Source organism: Nerophis lumbriciformis, linkage group LG10 (genome assembly GCF_033978685.3).
Source record: "Nerophis lumbriciformis linkage group LG10, RoL_Nlum_v2.1, whole genome shotgun sequence".
In the NCBI taxonomy this organism is placed as follows: domain Eukaryota; kingdom Metazoa; phylum Chordata; class Actinopteri; order Syngnathiformes; family Syngnathidae; genus Nerophis; species Nerophis lumbriciformis.
This window is the reverse complement of record NC_084557.2, coordinates 37,769,291-37,796,724: the sequence shown is the minus strand read 5'-3', so window position 1 is coordinate 37,796,724 and position 27,434 is coordinate 37,769,291. Positions and strand designations below refer to the sequence as shown.

General features: G+C 40.5%; 1 protein-coding gene across 1 annotated transcript in view; it reads left to right on the top strand.

Moving 5' to 3' along the window:
* The window catches only part of LOC133612100 (paired box protein Pax-6-like), a 74,958-nt gene that overhangs the window by 6,054 nt on the left and 41,470 nt on the right, over window positions 1-27,434 (top strand). Inside the window, exons 3-4 of the mRNA XM_061969268.1 lie at window positions 26,082-26,212; window positions 26,470-26,685. Coding sequence (XP_061825252.1) covers window positions 26,082-26,212; window positions 26,470-26,685 — 347 coding nt within the window. The remainder of the gene's footprint in view (window positions 1-26,081; window positions 26,213-26,469; window positions 26,686-27,434) is intronic.

Genomic DNA, 27,434 nt, shown 5'->3' with positions numbered 1-27,434 from the left:
AGGAATTTAGGGATTTCACCATCTACGGTCCGTAATATCATCAAAGGGTTCAGAGAATCTGGAGAAATCACTGCACGTAAGCAGCTAAGCCCGTGACCTTCGATCCCTCAGGCTGTACTGCATCAACAAGCGACATCAGTGTGTAAAGGATATCACCACATGGGCTCAGGAACACTTCAGAAACCCACTGTCAGTAACTACAGTTGGTCGCTACATCTGTAAGTGCAAGTTAAAACTCTCCTATGCAAGGCGAAAAATGTTTATCAACAACACCCAGAAACGCCGTCGTTTTCGCTGGGCCTGAGCTCATCTAAGATGGACTGATACAAAGTGGAAAAGTGTTCTGTGGTCTGACGAGTCCACATTTCAAATTGTTTTTGGAAACTATGAACGTCGTGTCCTCTGGAACAAAGAGGAGAAGAACCATCCGGATTGTTATAGGCGCAAAGTTGAAAAGCCAGCATCTGTGATGGTTTGGGGGTGTATTAGTGCCCAAGACATGGGTAACTTACACATCTGTGAAGGCGCCATTAATGCTGAAAGGTACATACAGGTTTTGGAGCAACATATGTTGCCATCCAAGCAACGTTACCATGGACGCCCCTGCTTATTTCAGCAAGACAATGCCAAGCCACGTGTTACATCAACGTGGCTTCATAGTAAAAGAGTGCGGGTACTAGACTGGCCTGCTTGTAGTCCAGACCTGTCTCCCATTGAAAATGTGTGGCGCATTATGAAGCCTAAAATACCACAACGGAGACCCCCGGACTTTTGAACAACTTAAGCTGTACATCAAGCAAGAATGGGAAATAATTCCACCTGAGAAGCTTAAAACATGTGTCTCCTCAGTTCCCAAATGTTTACTGAGTGGTGTTAAAAGGAAAAGCCATGTAACACAGTGGTGAACATGCCCTTTCCCAACTACTTTGGCACGTGTTGCAGCCATGAAATTCTAAGGTAATTATTATTTGCAAAAAAAAAATGAAGTTTATGAGTTTGAATATCAAATATCTTGTCTTTGTCGTGCATTCAATTGAATATGGGTTGAAGAGGATTTGCAAATCATTGTATTCCGTTTATATTTACATCTAACACATATTCCCAACTCATATGGAAACGGGGTTTGTACAATAAATTTCCAAGGAGCAGGGAAGCGAGGAAACAGCTGACCACTCGATGATGTAAACATAGCAACATAAACTGGTGATCACCTTGTCGCTATAAATAGTTTGTCTGCGTTAGCGCTTATAATAACAATATCACTAATCCTTGGTTAATATTCAAGTCACCAAATGTAAATATAGTATTGTTGGCACTTTTTGGATGGTTATATGGTTATATGATTGGTATATAAGTAAACTTTGATTGATTGATTAATTGATTGATTTATGGGCGGAATAGAGGACCTCCCGTCAGCGCCACTGTAAGCTGACTTTTATTTACGTTTATCTACAAGTTAGAATGCATTAAAAAAATCCATTTGTCATCATGTCTTTCATAATGACTGTGAATGATTCCAAAAAACTGCAGTTTCCTTTTAATGTCTCTTTTGTGAGACAAATATTTTGTTCTTTTGGCCAGGTATTGTCATTTTGTGGTTTCTGTTAAAACAGTAATTTATCCTGTGCTTGCTACAATTCTCCGGGGATAGCTTTCCGTGGAGCGTAGCTACATTTAATCAAGCAAAACTTGTAGCTTAGCTTATTACATTTTCCAAGTAGCTTCCCCATAGTGTTTGGTGGAAACACAGGGAGAACTTTATTTACCCGGGTAAATGTGTAAGTTCCTGCAGTGGAAACACAACAAATAAACCTAAGGCATTGTGTTATTGCCCTCTACTGGTCAAATTTAACACTACATGTTTTAAAGAAGCTTAGCTCGCCAGAGAGTCAACAAATAATAAAGAAAATAACACAACCACGAATACTAAAGACATCAAGAAGTCAGCAATATCAATACAAAACAAACAAAATATCTTTATGCACATTATCTACTTACAAAGATTTGACCAAGTTTCATGATGAAGCTTAAACATGTTGATTTGTACAGTTGTTGATGGTCTGGAACAGTGTGTCCGCCGCTTAAATTGTCCAACAGAAAACAATAAATCGAGCAGCAGCTCAGGGCAGAACATCCATCATTTATTGTATAATCGCTGTTAAAAGTCCCATTTTCACAATTTATTTCGATTTTTTCAGTGTCAATAGTGCCCTTTTTTAATGTAGTCTTCTTCTAATCATCCCACTGCTGCTTCATTGTGACACATTTGCCTCACTGTTGCCCCTGCGGGGTGGTGGGAGTACTGCATATATTTACATACTTGACACTTCTCTTTTGTAAAGTAAATCTGAACAGCCGATATGGGCATCGACATCATCTATATGATTTGCCTGAGAAACTGGACAGGACAAAAAAAATAAATTAAAAATTAAAAAATTTAAAAAATAAATAAATAAATACAAATTAAAAATACTTGCCAACCTTGAGACCTCCGAATTCGGCGGGGGGGGGGGGCTAGCTAGAATTCACTGGAATTCAAGTATTTCTTATATATATATATATATATATATATATATATATATATATATATATATATATATATATATATATATATATATATATATACATCAGTGACGTGCGGTGAGGTTCATGGCAGGTGATGCACTGACTTCATCACAGTCAGATTTACAAATATATGAACCCTAAAGAGTATCTTATTCACCATTTGATTGGCAGCAGTTAACGGGTTATGTTTAAAAGCTCATACCAGCATTCTTCCCTGCTTGGCACTCAGCATCAAGGGATCGAATTGGAGGTTAAATCACCAAAAATTATTCCTGGGCCACTGCTCCCCTCACCTCCCAGGGGGTGTTCAAGGGGATGGGTCAAATGCAGAGGACAAATTTCACCACACCTAGTGTGTGTGTGACAATCATTGGTACTTTAACTTAACTTTAACTTTACACATACAAACTGTAGCACACAAAAAAGCACATTTAATAAAAAAAGCATTATTATGGTCTTACTTTACTTATAAATGAAGTCCATGCGCTGCTCCTTTTGAACAAAAGCATCGATAACTCGTTTATAGAAGTCTTCCTTATCTTTCTTCAGTTTTAAAAGTATCTCTGTCTCGATGGAGATCTTCCTTTAAGTATTACCTCCTGCTTCGATTGAAAGTCCAGTTTAGAAAACTGTTTTATTTTAGATATGTAATCCTCCATGTTAATAGTCCAGGCGAGAGGAAAAAATAAACGATCACTGCTAATTGTTGCTGCTTGTTGTCACTTCTTCTGCAGCCGAGTAGTCGCAAGAATGATCTCTGGGATCACTAGCGCCCTCTACCACCAGGAGGCGGGATTACTGCGAGCCTCACACAGTGCGTCTTCGCAGCCGTTTTATGATTGCTCACCACAAGAAATACGTTACACACATACAGTTGATGACAAAATACACTGTACATTATATGCCTCAGCTAACTAAACTATAGAAATGTATAATATAATTCATATAGCAATACGGTCTCACTGCACAGCAGGCCAGCAGTTAGCCGAGTCATTGCGCAATCCATGATGAGGCTCAACTCAGTGATGTGCCTCAACTGGCTGGTGACTCACCGCAAGTCTCTTCTCAGTATTTGAACGGCAAATGTGAAAATTCAGCGATTTTGAATAAAAATAACCTAAAACTGGTGAAGTTAAATGAAAAATAACTTTATAGTATAATCACTGGATACATATAACAATTTAATTTTTTTTTTCTTTATACATTTTTTTTCTTTCCATGATGGCACCTGAGGCCCCGCCTTACCTGCCTCCCCTGACTGCACGTCACTATATATATATATATATATATATATATATATATATATATATATATATATATATATATATATATATATATATATATATATACATAGTACAGTGCACAGTAATGAAAACACAGTTGTTCTACTAACTGTACTGTACCTGCTGCTTCCTTTAAAAAAAATAACACTTACATTTCACTATTTGAGTAGCCTTTGTTCTGCCAATTGAGTACTGGCGAGCGATCTCTGAATCCGGGTACATATCCTTCACGGATTTGTTGAAAACATCCGCAAATGAGAACGGGATGTTGCTTGCAGCTATCAGCATAGCCATTTTTGTCTTGGGCCATGACTGTCTCTTCTTCGTTCTTCTGCTTCGTCTTCTGTTATGTTTTTGGACATTACTACTTGCTGTAGTTTTGAAGCAATGCATGATGGGAATCCGGATGTTGTGTGCCAGTGTATTAACGTGCCGGCTGGAATAAACACACGCTGAGAAATAGCTCCGTGCCTGCCTACTTTATGGGTTATATATAAACCTACGGAGACATATATAATAATCTCCTTTTCAGGTGAGAGAGGACGCTAAAGGCAGTGCCTTTAAGGCACGCCCCCAATATTGTTGTCTGGCTAGAAATCGGGAGAAATTCGGGAGAATGGTTGTCCCGGGAGATTTTCGGGAGAGGCACTGGAATTCGGGAGTCTCCCGAAAAATTTGGGAGGATTGGCAAGTATGTATATTAATCAAGTCTATTTGGGTAATGTTCGGTTAGCCAAATGAAAAGCTTTGGTGGGCCGGTAGTGGCCCGTGGGCCGCCAGTTGAATAAGCCTGATCAACATGTAGTCTGATTATGCTAATGCTACATTGGTAACACATCATTACATTTGTCATTTGACTTATCCAGTTATAGTTATGTAGTGCAGTGCAGACAAAAAAGATTCTTCAAAAGTAATAAAAATCTTAACAAACAACGTATTGTAAACCCTAACTCTGTTACTACATGTGCCAGTGTCCTACTTGCTAATAATATTAGGAGAATGCTACATGCTAATGTATCATTACATATTGTCATATATCGACTGTTACTGAACCTACTGCTTTATTGTATTCACTGCTGCCTCTGCGATTAAATATAGTTTTGTGTAAATCCTTCTGTATAGTTAACATCAGACAGAGGCAGTTCTCATAGTCAAGCTCTGTATTTTGGTCTCACTGGGCCCCGCACCCGAGTAGGTAGATTGTCATAAAACATAAAAATTAAGTAGGCAAATCTTTTTTTTTAACTGAGAATGCAAGTGTGTATAGCAACCTGTGCTAGTTAATACAACCAATAACAGAGAGTTTACAGCCATTGTGTTGCAGCATGGACATACACTATATTGCCACGAGTATTTGGCCACCTGCCTTGACTCACATATGAACTTGCCATCACATTCCTAACCCATAGGGTTCAATATGATGTCGGTCCACCTTTTGCAGATATTACAGCTTCAACTCTTCTGGGAAGGCTGTCCACAAGGTTGCGGAGTGTGTTTATAGGAATTGTCCACCATTCTTCCAAAAGCGCATTGGTGAGGTCACACATTGATGTTGGTCGAGAAGGCCTGGCTCTCAGTCTCCGTTCTAATTCATCCCAAAGGTGTTCTATTGGGACTCTGTGCAGGCCAGTCAAGTTCATCCACACCAGACTCTGTCATCCGTGTCTTTATGGACCTTGCTTTGTGTACTGGTGCACAGTCATGTTGGAAGAGGAAGGGGCCTGCTCCAAACATTTCCCACAAGGTTGGGAGCATGGAATTGTCCAAAATAGTTTTGGTATCCTGGAGCATTCAAAGTTCCTTTCACTGGAACTAAGGGGCCAAGCCCAACTCCTGAAAAACAACCCCACACCATAATTTCTCCTCCATCAAATTTCACACTCGACACAATGCATTCCGAAATGTACCGTTCTCCTGGCAACCTACAGACCCAGACTCGTCCATCAGATCGCCAGATGGAAACGCGTCATTCATCACTACAGAGAACGCGTCTCCACTGCTCTATGGTCCAGTGGAGACGTGCTTCACACCAGTGGTCCCCAACCTTTTTGTAACTGCGGACCGGTCAACACTTGAAAATTTGTATTGATCTATATTGATATATAATGTAGGAACCAGAAATATTAATAACAGAAAGAAACAACCCTTTTGTGCGAATGAGTGTGAATGAGGGAGGGAGGGTTTTTGGGTTGGTGCACTAATTGTAAGTGTATCTTGTGTTTTTTATGTTGATTTAATAAAAACAAACAAAAAAAATTAAAATAAATTATTATTATTATTATTTTTTTAATTTCTTGTGCGGCCCGGTACCAATCGATCCACGGACCGGTACAGGGCCGTGATCCGGTGGTTGGGGACCACTGCTTTACACCACTGCATCCGACGCTTTGTATTGGACTTGGTGATGTATGGCTTAGATGCAGCTGCTCAGCCATGGAAACCCATTCCATGAAGCTCTCTGCGTACTGTATGTGGGCTAATTGAAAGGTCACATGAAGTTTGGAGCTCTATAGCAACTGACTGTGCAGAAAGTCAGTGACCTCTTTGCACTATGCGCTTCAGCATCCACTGACCTCTCTCTGTCAGTTTACGAGCCTACCACTTTGTGGCTGAGTTGCTGTTGTTCCCAAACTCTTCCATTTTCTTATAATAAAGCCGACAGTTGACTTTGGAATATTTAAGAGCGAGGAAATTTCATGCACAGGATCCTATGACAGTTCCACGCTGGAAATCACTGAGCTCCTGAGAGCGGCCCATTCTTTCACAAATGTTCGTAGAAACAGTCTCCATGCCTAAGTGCTTGATTTTATACACCTTGGGGCCCTGTTTTAAAGAGGAACTTGGAACACTGTAAACACATTGGCAGATCCTTGCATTGACATTTTAACCTTGGTAGCAAACTTAGAACACTGGGATCCAAACGTGTGATTTACATAACTGAGGAGTTCCTCAAGGCACCCCCTTAAGTCCTCTAATTTTTTGCAGTTACATTTTTTTATAAAATGTAATTTTTATATCTAACGTGTTGTTGTAGCTTTTTTCCTTCAGATGCAGTGAGTAGTTATTTTCAACTTCTTTAGTTATAGTATCCATCCATCCATTTTCTACCGCTTACTCCCTTTTGGGGTCGCGGGGGGCGCTGGAGCCTATCTCAGCTACAATCGGGCGGAAGGCGGGGTACACCCTGGACAAGTCGCCACCTCATCGCAGGGCCAACACAGATAGACAGACAACATTCACACTCACATCCACACACTAGGGCCAATTTAGTGTTGCCAATCAACCTATCCCCAGGTGCATGTCTTTGGAGGTGGGAGGAAGCCGGAGTACCCGGAGGGAACCCACGCAGTCACGGGGAGAACATGCAAACTCCACACAGAAAGATCCCGAGCCCGGGATTGAACCCAAGACTACTCAGGACCTTCGTATTGTGAGGCAGATGCACTAACCCCTCTGCCACCGTGAAGCTAGTTATAGTAGTGTTCCTCAATGTTCCATTTTAGGTCCTCTCTTTTTCATCACTTGGGCTATTCAACTGGTGGCCCCCAAGTTCAGTTCCAAAAAGCCTGTGAGAGACTCACATTTTTGCAGCACATTCTTAAAAACACTAGAGTGCTGTCGTAGAGATGATCTTTACTCTCTTTTTTGCAGAAAGTCCTTAAAAACAACAGAGCACTCCTGTAACTCTGACAAAATGAATAGGCCAAAATCAAATGTCTATTGTAGAGGACGCTGGTTGCCAGTTATATATAAAATAAGACTAATAGTAAAGGGAGAATTACGGATTTCCAAAAATGTGGCCTCCAAAACACTTTAGTTTAATATCTTTTTAATACACTAATACAAACACGTGAGCGTTGCTGACAGTACTGGGATTGTTGCTCCATAAATAACTAACTTTCACAATAGAACAGGATCAAAATAGTCTAAAATGTTAAAATCAGGCACAGTAATTAGTTTTATCGTTTAATTAATGTGATCGTTCCTCGGCACGCAACAGCAGATGACATGACAATGTACTGTAGCGACATAAATGATACAAAGTTTTTTACAGCTCTTTTGTGCGGTCGATAAGTTTGATTAGGACTGTCACAGTTAACATGATCAATACAGACCAAAAATGACTGCATTAACCAGATTAATCACGCAATTTATTTTGAGCGCAAATGCTCCTTTATCTTAACTGCAAATGGTTAGTTGAAAGGCAGAGCAAGTTGTCATACGGTGGATGATCAGGTCAGTGCTCTGACTGTTTTACTCGAATGAAAAATTCACTTCAAGATGAACCCAGGTAGGATTTTACATAAAACTGTTTCCAGGTTTTGAGCAAGAAAATGATGTACGTTCAGTAAAACAACTTTTAAAGTGTGTAAGAGTATTATTTTTGTTTTAGAACTTAATTTAAATTACAGTATTTTTCGGACTATAAAGCGCACTTAAAATCCTTTAATTTTCTCAAAAATCGACAGTGCGCTTTATAATCCAGTGCGCCTAATGTACGGAATAATTCTGGTTGTGTTTACCGACCTCGAAGCAATTTTATTTGGTACATGGCATAATGGTAAGTGTGACCAGTAGATGGTCACATAAGAGATATGTGTAGACTGCAATATGACGCCAGTGAACAACACCACAACTTTAAATGTTCCATTGAAAATAAAGAGTATTACACACGCACTCAAAAATATCTCTTACCTTCTGGCACCTGCTGATATGTATTTGAGATCTGCATAAGTCCTGAAAATTTGCGCACATCCGCCACTGTCGTCCGTGCCGATACTGTAGTCGATAAGCTTCTTCTTTTTCACTGTCTTCTTGTTATAGGGCTTTCACCCTCTGCTGTTGCTATTTCTAATAAAAAGTAGCGTAAAGTTCTAACTTATATCTCGCTATAGAAGCGCTAAAAACTACAAGTGTGGTGGGTTTACATAATTCATCCACGGAACTTTAGTTATTAGAGAGTTCCGGTTGGACGGTTTTTCACAGGACACATTTCCGGCGTTGTTGCACTAGTGAGCCACGAATGCTGCTCCGTTGTTGATTTAAGTAAAGTCTGAATGTCATTAGCTCCATCTTTTGACACTTCTTTAAATCCCGTCCTTGCACGCTACACCGCTACAACAAAGATGATGGGGAGAAGACGCTGTGGAAGGTGAGCCACGTAAATAAGACTGCCCACAAAACGGCGCATCCTGAAGGGACTGTCAGAAAACGACTTGAAGATCGTCTGTAAAACATAATCTATGCAACATTTTGACCAAAGAACCACCATTACATGTTATGTATACCACAAGGAAGTGTTTTAAATACAAAAAAAAAATAATAATAATATGACCTCTTTAATGCACTTTATAATCCGGTGCGCCTTTTGTATGAAAAAAGACCTGAATAGACCCGCTCATTGACAGTGCGCCTTATAATCCGGTGCACCCTATTGTCCAGAAAATACAGTATGCAAGCAAGTAATTTACTGTGATTAATTTATTATTTAAAATTCAAGTGTGATTTAACTGATTTAAACAAAGAATGAATCGTTTGACAGCTCTACTTTTAATGTACCGGTATGTTTAAATGAATGCTTCGGTCCTTGTGATTATGGTTCTCTTCGAAGTCACGGGGGAAAAAATTCCTACTATTTTTAAACTATGAAGTAAAGCGTAGTTTTAGCATAGCACCTGCTTGCTTTGACGGACTATTTAAGATGAATTTTCCACGAAAAAGTAACTTATTTTCATGAATTGACGTGGATGACGTCTACATTGTTAGTAGGAACATTCCATTCTTACTGCACTAAATAATGACAATTGTTTTTCTCACTCACTGATATATTAATATCTTAAATATTTGTAGCAACTTTATTTTGAGGAATAAGAAGAACATATTGTTTTGGTTATCCACTGCTGAAAGTGTTGTCTACTAATTGCTAAAACAAGAGAGACATATATTTTACTCGCTTTTAATTCAATTGTAAATATAAAAAAATCGTTTTTTGGTGTTGAATTGTGACTATTTTTTTTTACCTTTTTACAAAGCAGATCAATGGCACTTTTGAATGTTGAATGATCCAGATTAATCAGAGTATTTTTTATTTTACAAATATTATATGTACTTTACAAATTTTGTACGAGGTCAACTCTCTAATCTGCCTGAAGACGGTGTTCCATTTCCATGGGATGCTCTCACAGAGAAGGCGCTCTCGGTGAAGGAACTCTTCCTAGTTAGAACCACACGGTCTCTGCGGGCGGCCCCTCTGGTTACACGATGTGTGGTGTTCCGTACGGTCACAAACTGGCTCAGTGGAGGTGAAGATAAAGCATGAATGACCTTGTAGATTAAACAGAGATTATTTGAGTATTTGATTACATTTTTCCTGTCATGTCTGTGTAATCATGTTTTGTTTTGTTTAGTTATTGGACTCTTTTTAGTTCCTGCTTTTCACTCCCTTGTCTTGTTTCCATGGTTACCCATTAGTTTCACCTGTTCCACATTTGGACTCATTGTGCACTCTTGTTTGTCACCATAGCAACCCATTAGTTTTCACCTATCATGTCACGCACCTGTTTTGAGTCACGCACCTGTTGTTAATCATGTCTGTGTTATTTAAGCATTTCATTTTCTGTTGTTCGTCTTGGTGTCATATCTTTTCTAACCCTGCTATCCTCTCATATCAAGCCATGTTCACAGTCCCATGCCACAGTAAGTGTTTTTATTTCGTGTTCACAGTTTCTGCCTTTGTGCAAGTTTTTTACCTCCGCCATTGTGCGCGCCTTTTGTTTGCTTCTGTTTTGTAGTTTGTTAGTGTTTAAAATAAATCATGTACCCACCTTCAAGCCATGTCCGATCCAAGTTCACTTGCATCTCGGGAAAACAATCACTCCATAGTCCACGTTCTGACATTTCCAATTTAGAAGGTCGTGTTTTTGTAATATGGTGCAGTGGTGAAATGTTTGTGTTAGAGCTGCAGCTATCGAATATTTTAGTAATCAAGTATTTTATCGAGTATCCCGATCGATAAATCGAGTAATTGAATTAATCATATTTTTACTTAAATTTTTTTTTTGTCCTGTCCAGCTTCTCAGGCAAATCATATTGTTGATGTAGATGCCCATATCGGCTGTACAAATTTACTTTACAAAAGAGAAGTGTGGGATACTTCTCTTATTGCCTTATTTGTATTTTGACTTTATTAAATGGGTTTATATTATTATTTGGTGCACCCAGGCCAGAGCAATATTTTTGCTTAATTAAGGTTTAATTATACATGTTAAGATGTGCCCTCAATTATTGCGTAATTGTCTTTTATTTCCTAAACGCCTGTTTTCATTATTGAAGGCTGGCACGGACAGCTGAAATGCGTCTGTGGTTGATTTTACCAATTTGTGTGTGCTAATAAAAACAGGTGCGCTCACAGCCCTATGTGCTGTGTGGTGTGACAGCATAAACAAAGTTCTTGTCTCTCATGCGTTTTTGATGATTATTGTACGGTGCTATTTAAGTGGTGGTTTCTCCACGCAAATCCGCTGAGCTGTTTTCAACCTGCCAACAATACATAAACAATATTAAAAAGACAAACCACTTAATAATGCCAACAACAGTTTAACATTTTAAGAATGCCATATAGTTCATTGCATTCATTGTATGCAAAATAGTAATCAATGTTAATTTTGCCATCATAACATGTTTGAGATGAAAACACACATATATATACAATTAGTTTAAAACTAATATTCCCTGAGAAAGTTAAAATAAAACTATATTCTTAGTATCAAAAATAAAACAATTAGAACAGTTTTCATTATCCATTCTTCCATCCATTTTCTACCGCTTCGGGGTCTCAGCTACAATCGGGCGGAAGGCGGGGTAGTGCCTTTAATACTGCATTTGAAATGTGCAACTTCATCTTCAGAACCAATATGGCTGACAGGAACTTGGCACAATTGCACACTGTGAACAAGGACTTGGAACTCTTACATTCTACAGAGACTATAGGGGTTGCAAGTGCAAGCTATCCAAGTAGCATGTGATTGCATGACTTGAATAACCCGAATAACTTTACACGACTACTTTCGCGTGGTTACTAATGAAAGGCTATTTGATCACGACAGTTCGGATAGCATTGTTAGTTTTCAATACCTTTTGGCATGGTTATCATAATGAATAACATTTATTTTACTAACACAACTTTTGCATTTACATTTGATAATAGATGACTTACCTCGCCTCCGGACGTCCCTCAATCGGATGTTTTCTCGACGGGTGCTACAGCATCGAACTTGTGCTATTGTGATATGCAAGCTCCACTTTGCAATGTTTGCATAGTAATGTGTTTTCCTTCCATTTTAGTGTGAAGTATTCCCACACCTTAGACAACTTTTGTCGCTTCTTAATTCCCTCGTTTTGCTATGACTCTTGTCCACTGCTTTCTGCGGCGTCTGCCATTGCGAGTTATGTCGGCGAAAAAGTTTTCTAAACTCAAGCGTATTTAAAAGAGCGGTGTTGTGCAGTGCAGGTGGCCCCGTATGATCTGTGACGTAAACACGCTGTGCAACACCTAAACAGTCCACACGAACACAGAGAGTTTCAAAAACACATATTTGGGGTTAAAACAATCTCCATCCACACAAGTGTAGTTTCAAAACTGTCTATGTCTACACACAAATGCATACACATGCTGTCATGCTTATTTTGTCCAATCAGAAGCCTAAAAAAAGCAGCAATATCTGACTTGGTGCAGCATTACACCTCCTATTATGTTTAGTTTGATCGACTTTAGATGTACAATGACATGTGCATTATCTTTAAAACCTACCTGCACGTACACACAGAATCCTGGAAACATTATTAAAGAGCAAATTCATGCCTGTGCTGCTGAAACCCATACTTGCCAACCCTCCCGAATTTTCCGGGAGACTCCCGAAATTCAGCGCCTCTCCGAAAACCTCCCGGGACAAATATTCTCCCGAAAATCTCCCGATTTTCAGCCGGAGCTGGAGGCCACGCCCCCTCCAGCTCCATGTGGACCTGAGTAAGGACAGCCTTTTTTCACGACGGAAGGACAACAGGGTGACAAGAACTAAATCATCCAGACTAGAGATAAATTGTATTATTATGTTTATCTTACCTACAAATAAATATATTTATTAAATAAAAAAAAAAAAACGAAATAAATTGTTACTATATTTTGCTAAAAACATAAAAATTAATTGTATTTTTATTTGTACTTTTTCTGACTCCTTATTACATCCAGCCATAGAATTATACATTAAAATAAACATGTTTGAAATAATTAATTTTAAATAACTATAGTAAGTTATTTAAAATGACCATATTTCATTATTAAAATAATTGCTTGTTTATCAACAACTTTAGCATTTTATTCATTACATTTTGAAGCTCTCAGAAGCCAAGTTATGTTATATTCCTTAAGATTTATTTATGCAAGTTTTAAGTACCTATTATCTAAACACAGTTTTGTTTGCATATTTTCAGGATGTATATATATATATATATATATATATATATATATATATATATCCATTTTCTACCGCTTATTCCCTTTGGGGTCGCGGGGGGCGCTGGAGCCTATCTCAGCTACAATCGGGCGGAAGGCGGGGTACACCCTGGACAAGTCGCCACCTCATCGCAGGGCCAACACAGATAGACAGACAACATTCACACACTAGGGCCAATTTAATGTTGCCAATCAACTTATCCCCAGGTGCATGTCTTTGGAAGTGGGAGGAAGCCGAAGTACCCGGAGAGAACCCACGCAGTCACGGGGAGAACATGCAAACTCCACACAGAAAGATCCCGAGCCCGGGGTTGAACCCAAGAATACTCAGGACCTTCGTATTGTGAGGCAGATGCACTAACCCCTCTTCCACCGTGCTGCCCCTATATATATATATATATATATATATATATATATATATATATATATATATATATATATATATATATATATATATCAGTGACGTGCGGTGAGGTTCATGACTGGTGAGGCACTGACTTCATCACAGTCAGATTTACAAACATATGAACCCTAAAGAGTATCTTATTCACCATTTGATTGGCAGCAGTTAACGGGTTATGTTTAAAAGCTCATACCAGCATTCTTTCCTGCTTGGCACTCAGCATCAAGGGTTGGAATTGGGGGTTAAATCACCAACAATTATTGCCGGGCGCCGCGCCGCTGCTGCCCACTGCTCCCCTCACATCCCAGGGGGTGAGCAAGGGGATGGGTCAAATGCAGAGGACAAATTTCACCACACCTAGTGTGTGTGACAATCATTGGTACTTTAACTTAACTTTAACTTTACACATACAAACTGTAGCACACAAAAAGCACATTTAATTAAAAAAACGTTATTATGGTGTTACCTTTACTTATAAGTGCGGGAACAGTGGTGTTCGTGTTGGAGGAGTTGTGAATGAATGAAATATGAAATCCGTGCTGCAGTCTGCAGGTGTACCTAATGTTGTGTCCCTGCAGTCGTTCACGGCTCCTCCGGCGCGAGCATTGTTGTTTTTGCACTTTTTGGCTTCTTGTTAAGTGACTTTTTTTGGGTGGATTCGGTCTTGCACGTGGAGGGTTTGGGTGTGGGCTTTGGTTGGTGTGGCGCTCCCGTCGGGGGGTGCAGTCTGCGGCGGAGGTGCATTAACCGGCACCAGAAGGCGGGATTACGCGAGCCTCACACAGTGCGTCTTCGCAGCAGTTTTATGATTGCTCAGCACAAGAAATACGTTACACACATACAGTTGTTGACAAAATACACTGTACATTATATACCTCAGCTAACTAAATTATGGAAATGTATGATGTATAATTCATATAGCAATACGGTCTCACTGCACAGCAGGCCAGCAGTTAGCCGAGTCCGCAATCCATGTTGAGCACAACTGAGTGACGTGCCTCAACTGGCTGCTGTTCACCGCACCGTCTTTTCTCAGTATTTGAACGGCAAATGTGAAAATTCAGCGATTTTGAATAAAAATAATCTAAAACTGGTATATATATATATATATATATATATATATATATATTTTTTTTTTATTAATTAATTTTTTTTAATTTTTTTTTATGTATATAAGGTTTTTATTTTTACCATGTACAATCATAATTAAAAACAAACAAAATATAGTATGTCAACAGTGTATGCATGTTTTTGTGATACATGTATCGTAAACATATCTTTAGAACATATCTGGTCCAGGGGGATATTATATATGTTTTGAGAGAAAATATTCCACTAAATTGTTATGACTCAGGCTCGCACAACAACAATAATAATTGTAACAGTGTTCCTTCTGTACTGCTATCTAATTTGCATGTATATGTACTTAAAACGACCAAATGTTGACAGTGAAGGGCTTTATGAGAGTTTCAAAACAACTATACATTCAGTATCTGAAAACATATTGATCAATTTGAAATAATGGGAGACTTTTGGGACTGTCAGACAACTTAAAAAAAAAAGTTAAAAAAACAATTTATAGATGAACCAGATTTGTGGAATCAAATACATGTATATGAACATTTTAATTCATTTACATATGAACCTATGAAACTTCACTTCCCATACTTTTCTCTTTTCTGGGTTGTGGGGAAAGTGATGCAAATGCTTTGTCATGATCCGTTACCCGGATCATGGCATGATTTATGTTGGTTATGTTTCTGTTTTAGTCTGTTTCCTGGGTGCACACTCTTTCCCTGTTTACTGTTGGTTTCCATGGGCACTGATTCTCCTCACCTGTCTTAGTTTTGCAATTAGTGTTCCCACCAGGTGTTTTGGTTGATCACTCCCCTTTATAGTTTCCTGTCACCCAGCAGTAGTTGCTGGGTCAATGTTTGCTTTATGCAACATTTACGTTCCCCTGGTTTTCTCCTCGTTGTAGTAAGTTTGTTCACGCTAGCATTCCTTGTTTATCACCCTTGGTGACATTTTATGTTTTGTTTAGCTCCACGCTTGCTAGCGTTTTCAGGTTTGTATTTTTTGATCATGTCCTAAAAATCATTAAATATACTTCATCTTACCTGCACGCGGCACCTGCTTGTCGTCTGTATTGGAAGGAACGCTACCAGCGCAGCTATGCGTCCCCGCAGACGTAACAGATTGACCCAGCCAGACGAAGTGTTCCTGTCCAACATGGACAAACAAGATATCCTCCGGGAACTCCAAGCGGACACCCAGCCGTGGGAATACGAGGACGAAGCCGAGCTGTCCGAAGAAGAGCTTCCGGCCGACGCTATGGTAGCATGGGGGCAGCTAATGGCTAAGTTGACGGAAGCAGAGACCCGTTTCCTCCCCCACTCTCAAGCCACCCGGACGTCGTCCACCCCACCCGGTACGCGAAGGCTCGGGCAGCGGGCCAGCTCAGAGCAGGCGCAGAAGGGGTACCAGACGGACACTTTGCCCTCAACATTGTCTGCCAGGCTCTTCCCGTGCGGCTTCTCCTCCCCTCAGACACCACCTGCTGGCAACTGTCCAGAAAGGCGCCAGCGGCGCACACGCACAAGGCCAGCTTCCAGGCTTCCTAGAGCCCACCCGCCCGTGCCCTCTGCTCCCGCCGAACTCTCACAAGTGCTCCCCCCACCAGCTCCATCTAGCATATGGAACCTGCTTCCTGAGGGGGGGGGGGCAGTGCTGGTAGCGTGTCAGCGGGGCAAGCAGACCTCATTCCACTGAGGTTGCTGCCTGCCTCTCCTCCAGCGGGGGCACTGTCTGCTTCGGCCCTACTTCCTGCTCCAGTGCCACAAAGCAAGTTGGACCCGCCAGAGAAGTACAGCGCAGAGTGGGTGGACAACTGGTACCAAGAGGTGCTGAAGGAACTGGAGAGGGAGGAGCAGTCCTGTTCCGTCCTGCAGCCACCTACCGCTCTGGCCCCGCCTGTCACGTCTGAGCCGCCCACTCCTCTGGCTCCTCCCACGCCGACAGCCCGGACGCCTGCCACTCTGACGCCACCATCAACTCTGGTGGTCCTGCAAACGCCATCCTCTCCACCTCCTGCTCCATCGCTGCAAAGCACACGAGACCCCGCAGAGACCGACCAAGTAAAAAGGGCATTGCACCAACAGGCCAAACAACTTGGACAACAGGAGAAACAGTTTGGCGTTCTTGGGGCTTGCGTCAACGCCATGGCGGAACGCCAAGACGCCCGCCTTGATGCTTTGGAGAGACAGCTGGGAAGTATACTCACCGCGCTGCAGGTGATGATTCCCCCTACGGCCAACCCAGCAGTCCAGCTGAGACATCCACCATCCGCAGATACTCCGTTGCCTGATTCGCCCTTGGCTCCGTCCACACCGACAGACGAGCCGCCTGCTCCGCCTCTGGCTCCGCCCATGCCGACAGACGAGCCGCCTGCTCCGCCCACGCCAACAGACGAGCCGCCTGCTCTGCCCACGCCGGCAACGCTGCCTCCTGCTTCCACGGCGACGTTGCCTCCTGCTTCCACGGCGACGCTGCCTCCTGCTTCCACGGCGACGCTGCCTCCTGCTTCCACAGCGACGACGCCTCCTGCTTCCACGGCGACGACGCCTCCTGCTTCCACAGCGATGACGCTCCTCCTTCCACGGCGACGACGCTTCCTGTTTCCACGGCGACGACGCTTCCTGTTTCCACGACGCTTCCTGTTTCCACGGCGACGACGCTTCCTGTTTCCAAGCCTGCCTCGCCTACCACGCCTCCCGGGGCTTCCACGCCTGCCTCGCCTACGACGTACCCACCTCCTCGTGTCCGGCGGGCCGCAGCACGGCGCCGCCCACCTCCTCGTGTCCGGCGGGCCGCACCTCGGCGCCGCCCACCTCCTCTTGTCCGGCGGGCCGCACCACGGCACCACCCACCTCGTCGTTTCTGGACTTTTCATGCACGCCTTTGGCGCCAACAGCAGCGACGCCCCAAACTTGGGTACAGGACTCAAAGACTGCTGAGGTTCTGGCGCCAGTCTCGTCCGCCTCCTCGAAGGCCACAGACATGGCCATTCCGAGGTCGCCCGCCTCGACGATTGCGGCGACAGTCTACCCGCCGCCACCACCTGACTTGTCCCCGGTGGCTTCGGGGACACATGGCCTGGTGGCCCACCACCAAGTCCTCCCTCCACCCTCCCGTGACTTTTGACTTTCTGGGGTTTTTTTATAGGGGAGGGGTTTCTAGTTTGGGACGTCTTGGATCCGTCCCTTAAGGGGGGGGTTATGTCATGATCCGTTACCCGGATCATGGCATGATTTATGTTGGTTATGTTTCTGTTTTAGTCTGTTTCCTGGGTGCACACTCTTTCCCTGTTTACTGTTGGTTTCCATGGGCACTGATTCTCCTCACCTGTCTTAGTTTTGCAATTAGTGTTCCCACCAGGTGTTTTGGTTAATCACTCCCCTTTATAGTTTCCTGTAACCCAGCAGTAGTTGCTGGGTCAATGTTTGCTTTATGCAACATTTATGTTCCCCTGGTTTTCTCCTCGTTGTAGTAAGTTTGTGCACGCTAGCATTCCTTGCTTATCACCCTTTGGTGACATTTTATGTTTTGTTTAGCTCCACGCTTGCTAGCGTTTTCAGTTTTGTATTTTTTGATCCTGTCCTAAAAATCATTAAATATACTTCATCTTACCTGCACGCCGCACCGGCTTGTCGTCTGTATTGGAAGGAACGCTACCAGCGCAGCTATGCGTCCCCGCAGACGTAACATGCTTCTCGCAGTTTTTGTGAGTGAAACAGCCCCATGCTGCACAACAGAGCGTGTTTATGCGGCAAAAAAACTATTTAATTTAAAGAGAAGTCAAATGAGGAAAAGCAGTGCACGCATAGCTCCAACTGTCGCCAGCTCAAAGTTGGTACCCAGCATGGTACCATGTAGTCACGTGAGGGCTTTGAACCAACAGAGATCATCTAAAACTGTGTTGTCCATACTCTCTATATCAGAGGTGGGACCAAGTCATTGTTTTGCAAGTCACAAGTAAGTCTCAAGTCTTTGCCCTCAAGTCCGAGTCAAGTCCCGAGTCAAGACAGGCAAGCCCCGAGTCAAGTCCAAAGTCAAGACTGGAAAGTCTCAAGTCAAGTCCTAAGTCCTGCATTTTGAGTTTCGAGTCCTTTCAAGTCCTTTTAACCACAGACTAATATATTAACACAGATTGTGTATGCTTTTCAAACGCTGTATTTATTTATTAAAACAAGTGCATTTTAAATTGCAGGAAAGAAAATTGTGCTGACATTGCACTTTATAATAGCACTATTAACCAGTCATTTTAAACATTAACTCATTCCTTTACAGAACAAACACATTGAAAAATAAAGTGCAAATGTACTTGTTTGTACAAAAGTGTTAACATTGAAAAAACATGACATATACGTGAACATAACAAAAAAGTTGTACTTTTTATATGTCAGGGCCCTATGCTGCATTGCATTTGCAAAAGACCAAATTAGCCAAGAGTCTGTCAGTCATTTGTGCACGATGGGGGCGTAGTATGATGCCACCATGGCTGAAAACTCGCTCCACTGGAGCACTGGAGGCAGGCACTGCCAAGACTCTCATGGCCACTCGGAACAGTGAAGGAAGAGTCTTCATGTTCAACGCCCAGAACAAAAGGGGGGAGAGAGTTGTTTTGGGTTGGTGCACTACTTGTAAGTGTATCTTGTGTTTTTTATGTTGATTTAATTAAAAAAAGAAAAATATATATATATATATATATTTCTTGTGCGGCCCGATACCAAACGATCCACGGACCAGTACCGGGCCGCGGCCCGGTGGTTGGGGACCACTGAGGTAAACAACCAACAGTATGTCAGAAAGCTAGCTAAAACGGTACACATATTCATAATATAGTATACATTTTAACTGACCTTTATTTTACTATTTTTGTCTTTTTTTAGGTGGTTAAAATATGCGGTGCTGCTGACCGCCGTCTAACGTTACGTGTGATATATTGACTAACGTAACCCTGCTTAAAAAAAATCACTGAACAAAAAGTATGAATAAGGTAGTGAACTGCAACAGATTCCCGTGTTTGCAATAACGTTATAACGTTAGCAGTGAGTTTACAGCCTCACTGATTTAACTACACAGCAAATAAAAGTCACGTTACTTAGCCAATAAACGTTATCTTACATTCAAAACTTACCGTTCTTTGTGCAACTTCAAATGCCGGACGAAGTTGGAAGTTGTTGCCTCTCCATCAGTAATTTTCGAACCGCATGTGTTGCATACTGCAAACCGTTTTGTGTTGACCACCTCGTAATTTTTATACCCAAACGAAATTATTTTAGGTATCATTTTTTGTTCACTGGTGTGTGGTTTGGACATGTCTTCTTCGTTGGTTGTCCTGCAATTTGATTGGATGAATGCTGTGAGATGAAAACAAAGTAGATCTAATTTGATTGGCTGTTGTACTGAGACCACACCAGCTGACACACGCAACGCTGATAGACAAGTACACAATGAAAAATACGGAGCGCTTCCGAATAACTTTTTCATCTTTGGGTTTGGGGGAAAGTAGCAAGTCATGTCAAGTCATGTCAATTCAAAAGGCTCAAGTCCAAGTGAAGTCACAAGTCATTGATGTTAAAATCTAAGTCGAGTTGCAAGTCTTTTTACATTTTGTCAAGTCGAGTCTAAAGTCATCAAATTCATGACTCGAGTCTGACTCGAGTCCAAGTCATGTGACTCGAGTCCACACCTCTGCTCTATATACACCTCTGGTCTATGGTGTGTTGTCTTAGTCAGTAAGTAGTCTTTGCTTTTAAGTTTAATGTGCCAATCTTGTCTTTTGTTGAGTCCTACAGGTTTTTTGTACTGTAAATATTGTACTTATTACACAGTAGCTATTTGGATTTTAACATGCATCTCAGTTGTACTTTGATTACAAAATTTGGAGTTGTTGAAATTGTCATGTAAAATCGCTAATGCTAATTGCTAGCACGTATATGGCATATCTACAAATCCCGTTTCCATATGAGTTGGGAAATTGTGTTAGATGTAAATATAAACGGAATACAATGATTTGCAAATCATTTTCATCCCATATTCAGTAGAATATGCTACAAAGACAACATATTTGATGTTCAAACTGATAAACTTTTTTTTTTTTTTTTCAAATAATCATTAACTTTAGAATTTGATGCCAGCAACACGTGACAAAGAAGTTGGGAAAGGTGGCAATAAATACTGATAAAGTTGAGGAATGCTCATCAAACACTTATTTGGAACATCCCACAGGTGAACAGGGAAATTGGGAACAGGTGGGTGCCATGATTGGGTATAAAAGTAGATTCCATGAAATGCTCAGTCATTCACAAACAAGGATGGGGGGGGGGGGGGGTCACCACTTTGTCAACAAATGCGTGAGCAAATTGTTGAACAGTTTAAGAACAACATTTCTCAACCAGCTATTGCAATCAATTTAGGGATTTCACCATCTATGGTCCGTAATATCATCAAAGGGTTCAGAGAATCTGGAGAAATCACTGCACGTAAGCAGCTAAGCCCGTGACCTTTGATCCCTCAGGCTGTACTGCATCAACAAGACATCAGTGTGTAAAGGATATCACCACATGGGCTCAGGAACACTTCAGAAACCCACTGTCAGTAACTACAGTTGGTCGCTACATCTGCAAGTGCAAGTTAAAACTCTCCTATGCAAGGCGAAAACCGTTTTATCAACAACACCCAGAAACGCCGTCGGCTTCGCTGGGCCTGAGCTCATCTAAGATGGACTGATACAAAGTGGAAAAGTGTTCTGTGGTCTGACAAGTCCACATTTCAAATTGTTTTTGGAAACTGTGAACGTCGTGTCCTCCGGACCAAAGAGGAAAAGAACCACCATGTTATAGGCGCAAAGTTGAAAAGCCAGCATCTGAGATGGTATGGGGGTGTATTAGTGCCCAAGACATGGGTAACTTACATATCTGTGAAGGCGCCATTAATGCTGAAAGGTACATACAGGTTTTGGAGCAACATATGTTGCCATCCAAGCAACGTTACCATAGACGTCCCTGCTTATTTCAGCAAGATTATGCCAAGCCATGTGTTACATCAACGTGGCTTCATAGTAAAAGAGTGCGGGTACTAGACTGGCCTGCCTGTAGTCCAGACCTGTCTCCCATTGAAAATGTGTGGCGCATTATGAAGCCTAAAATACCACAACGGAGACACCCGGACTGTTGAACAACTTAAGCTGTACATCAAGCAAGAATGGGAAAGAATTCCACCTGAGAAGCTTAAAAAATGTGTCTCCTCAGTTCCCAAACATTTACTGAGTCCTGTTAAAAGGAAAGGCCATGTAACACAATGGTAAACATGCCCTTTCCAAACTACTTTGGCACGTGTTGCAGCCATGAAATTCTAAGTTAATTATTATTTGCCAAAAATAAAAAATAAAGTTTCTGAGTTTGAACATCAAATATCTTGTTGTTTTAGTGCATTCAATTGAATATGGGTTGAAAAGGATTTGAAAATCATTGTATTCCGTTTATATTTACATCTAACACAATTTCCCAACTCATATGGAAACGGGGTTTGTACAAGTCACGATTCATTTTGATTCCGATTCTTGAGGTGACAATTCAATTCAAAATTGAAAATAATTCAAAAATAATATCTTGCTAGAATTGTGTTGAATCCAACACAATGCTAGCAAAATATTATTTTTCTTTCTGTTTGTTTAATTAGATTGATCAAACTTTTAAGTTGTGATAATCGTGATTAATCACAGTAAATTACGTTCTTGTGTCACTTATAGTAACTTTGAAAAAGACCGCAATATCTAGACCCAAATGCAATTTTATTGTCACAATGTCATATACAGACAATTTGAAGAATATTTTACGTAAATGTACGTCACTTATTTAACAGTTTTATCTAAAGTCACAACAGGGTTTATTTTGAAGTGAAATTTGTCACAGAGTGCACCAGTCAGTCTCTTTACTCATCTTTGCAATGACGTATGCATTGACCTTGCTCACCGACTGTATAACAACACCTGCCGCCTTTCAGGTAACCATCCGCGGTTAAAGTAAAGGCGCATGTACGAAATAAATAAAATAAATACATTGGATGATTAATATGCATATGTACATAATGAATGCAATATATTTTTGTGATTAATCACATGAATTAACAAATTAATTTTGACATCCCTAATTATTTTGTACATCCATTATAATAAAACCTTTTCAAAAGAGGTTACTAGCAGTGTTGGGTTAGTTACTGAAAACCAGTAACTAGTTACAGTTACTAGTTACTTTATTTCAAAAGCAACTCAGTTACTAACTCAGTTACTTACACCAAAAAGTAATGCGTTACTGTGAAAAGTAACTATTTAGTTACTTCTTCTACTTTTTTTTTTAAAGCTCCCATTAATGCCCTTTTAGCCTTCATTTCAGTACTGTTATTGCACTGGAGAATAAAACAATCTGTTGATCAACTTGACATGCATTTGCATCACTGAACTCTGCTAAGTAATGTGGTCTACATACAACACACAAAGACAAAGATATGTTTCAAAGGGCCAATTTAATTCAGGCCAGAACAAATTGACACAACTATTTTAAATAGCTGCAACATAACATACATAAGTAACAAACAGCATAATAACAACATAGCTGTAAAGCTGGCTTCACCTAAGGAAGGCACACGTGACATACACAAAGCCTAACCAGGCAGATTTGAATTGTTGTTTTGGGCAGTAGACGGGATCTTTGATCCAAGACACAACTTATATTTAACTAAAATGTTCTTTTCTTTGTGCTCGACAAAAGAAAAGAAGTGAGAATATCTCATACTTGCCAACCCTTCTGAATTTCAGTGCCTCTCCCCGGGACAACCATTCTCCCAAATTTCTCCCGATTTCCAGCCGGACTTAAGGCACGCCCCCTCCAGGTCCGTGCGGATCTGAGTGAGGACAGCCTGTCGTCACGTCCGCTTGGCCAACCAAAAAGTAACCGCAGAACACTAGTGTTCTGCGGTTACTTTTTGGTTGGCCAACGGTTTACGTTGTATTGCGTAACCCACTCCCCTCCTTCCCCTTCCCACACCCAGACACACACACACAGAGAGCGCAGAGGAAAAATCAGAAGCATGTCACTGCAGCGCAGCAATAAAACACTCAGATCTTCTGTTTCTATCCGATACTACATAAAAAATAACGTAAAATAACGCAGTAACGCATCATGTAGTAACGCGTTAGTCCCAACACTGGTTACAAGTTACAAAAGCTCCTCTTAGCTGCTGACGTTTGGTGCGATCATGCAACAGTAATCACAGATTTTTTTAAATTTAATTTTAAAGTGGATCTTGAAAATGTTAAATTGCGCATTTTGAACAGCGAAGCCTTACTATACTTTCAAGCGCTTTCAATCAGGAATACTTGCTTAGTTGCCGTAGGAAATTGCAAGATTAAACAAAGGCAGTCCGACGAGTCCAAGTGCTTGTTTGCCTGCCAAGTGCCTGAGCCGGTGCTGAGTCTGCAACCGGACATTACGCCATGAGCAACAAAGGTATCCAAATATGGTACCGTATGGTTTTTCATGAATCTCTACCCGGTAGTATTGACAGGATTAGATCGGAACCTATTACCTGCAAAAGTATCAAATTCAGAGACTGATTGAAAGTTTGGACAACACTGTTTTAGAGGAATGGGCAATGTTCAGCTGGTGTATTCAAATTGTGATCTGTTGGACACAGTTAACTGTACCTTTAAATACATGATTGAGATGACTGAGTGTGTATGTTGTTGTGTGTTCTGGTTGATTGTGTGACATATTAATTAATGGCCTGTGGAGCTCTGTAAATCTGCAATATGTTTCCCTCCATTGAGCCATTAACAGACAATAGACAATTGCATGGCAAATCCCTTCTTAACCTGCCCTGTGTCACATGTGTGTTGCAGAGCAGCAGACAAAAAAATAGGTTGTAAATTCACTTAATAAAGTCAACAATACTGGCCTGGGTGTGGAAAGGCAAGGGTTTTATGTCTTTTTACAACGTAGAAAAAGGTTAGAGTTACTATTGTAGTTTGACAAAATACAATCAAGCCTATGTAAATATAAAATATGCACTGGTACTTTGGCTTAAGAGTTTAATTTGTTCTGTGACGCAGCTCATAACTCAAAATACTTGTATCGCAAATTAGTCTTCCCCATTTAAATGAATTGAAATAAATGTAATCTGTGCTGGGCTCCCAAAACAAATGCAATGTAACACACTTTAAAATAAAATAAAAAGAGCTTCATGATAAAAAAATATTGTATGGAAAACAATACAATAGAGTGTACTGCAAACAACCAAAGTAGTTTTACGAAGTAATGTAAAAATAATGTACAACATTTACATTACACAGTATATAGAAAGCGAACTTCTACGATATATTCTTCAAGCGACTTCTCTGTCAAACACACCATCAGCAGCTTATCCATATTTTTAATGGATAAACGATATATGCTTCAATAGCAGTGCTTGGTCATTGTTTTATGATTTGTTTATTTTATTCAAAGGATATCAAACGCAGCAGCGTCCTTCACACTCACTTTCTTTTTTCCAATGGTTGAAATATAGATTTACAGTATTCACAACGTTTCACTTTTTTCCACATGTTTTAATGTAATAGCCTTATTCCAAAATGGAATTAAGTCATTTTTGTCTTCAAAATCCTACAGACAATACCCCACAATGACAGTTTGAAAAAAAATAATTAAAAAAATAAAAATTCACGAGTATTCACAGCCTTTGCTCAACATTTTGTTGATGCACCATTGGTAGCAATTACAGCCTCAAGTATTTTTGAATACAATGCCACACGCTTGGCACACTTATCTTTGGGCAGTTTCGTCCATTCTTCTTGCAGCACCTCTCAAGCTCCATCAGGTTGGATGAGAACACTTTAAACATATATGATGTATAGAGGCATGATTGTAATTGGCATGTTCATTGGTTAGTTCAAGTCAAAGGCAATAACTGCCTCTTTTTGTCAGATTGGAGCTTTGTACAGGTGTCTCCCATTTTGTAAATGTCTGTATTATTTCATAACTTTGTTTTTTGACCAAAAAAAATTTAAATCTAACTTTTCTTTTTTATAAACATATATTTTTTAGATTTAAAAACGTTTCACATTTTGTTAATTTGTTTTAGTGTGAGTGCTTTATTTAACAGTTCATACTTTCATCCAGCTTTTGCTCCTGTATAATTCAGTAATTCTAATATTTGTATTTGCTCGTTAACAGCTTATTTTTTTGTTTTGTGAGTGTAGGTCACAGTGGGGTAAACCAGCTTGGAGGTGTGTTTGTGAATGGGAGACCATTGCCTGATTCCACCAGGCAGAAGATAGTAGAACTGGCTCACAGTGGAGCTCGACCATGTGATATATCCAGAATTCTACAGGTACAGCCTGGTACAGCACTAACAGCCATGAAAGCACAATCTGCTAAATAAACATTTTATTTTGGGTCACAGCTTGCATAGAAAACTTACAGTATTTGCTCTGTTTTTATTGAATTGCTCTACTGTCCACATTATATTACCTACCAAGCGACATGCAGACACTTTAACCACTGTCAGAGTCAAATTGGATTCATAGTTTAAAAAAAAAATCAAACTTACATTTTTAATTTTTAAGTTTGTATTTCTATTGTTTTCAGGTGTCCAATGGCTGTGTGAGTAAGATTTTAGGCAGGTATTACGAGACAGGTTCGATTCGTCCTCGGGCAATCGGAGGAAGTAAACCTCGGGTTGCCACTCCAGAAGTTGTAAGCAAAATCGCTCTGTACAAGAGAGAGTGTCCATCGATCTTCGCCTGGGAGATCAGAGACAGGCTGTTGGCGGAGGGAGCCTGCACTAATGACAATATTCCCAGTGTAAGCTTTCATTTTTGCATCTTGATTAAAAACAAAACAAAAGTCCAATGTAAAACCTTTGTCAATAATTACAGTAGAAAGTGAAAATATATTTTACATACATTTCCTGTGCATTACAATGCCTTAAAATATAAACATGTTGTGGCATACATTTGTGTGGATCATTACACTGTGGCAGTCTTTTAAATCTGACGTACAGTGCCAAAAAAAGAAAACTCATACCAGGATACTGAATATTAGGGGTGTAACGGTACAACATAACCACAGTGTACCTCAGCTTTAAAAGTTTGGTGAGTATAGTGTCGCCAAATGAAATTAATTGAAATCAATTTATTGGGGCTTAATCCCCCAATACAGCACAAATTTAACATGCAACATGCCTTTTAAAAAAGTAGAGCAGACTTTTACATACAAATATTGTATTGAAAACAATACGATAGAATGTAGTACAAACCACTACAGTAGCTGTATAAAGTAATGTAATAATAATGTACAGTATTTACCTTGGAGGGTGGAAAAAGTATTATGGTATCTGCTTTTAGCTGCTACTCCACATTTTCATGGATAAATGTCCGCTGTTTGGATGTTATTTTAATGTTTTTTGGCTGGCGTTATCAACTCATTCTGCTTCAGTATGGTGCAGTTTAATTTTGCTATGCTCCAAACTACTACACCAAGCTAGCTACATGTTTGGTCATTTTATTGATGATGTATTTCTTAAATTCCATTAATATCATCCACCTATTCTC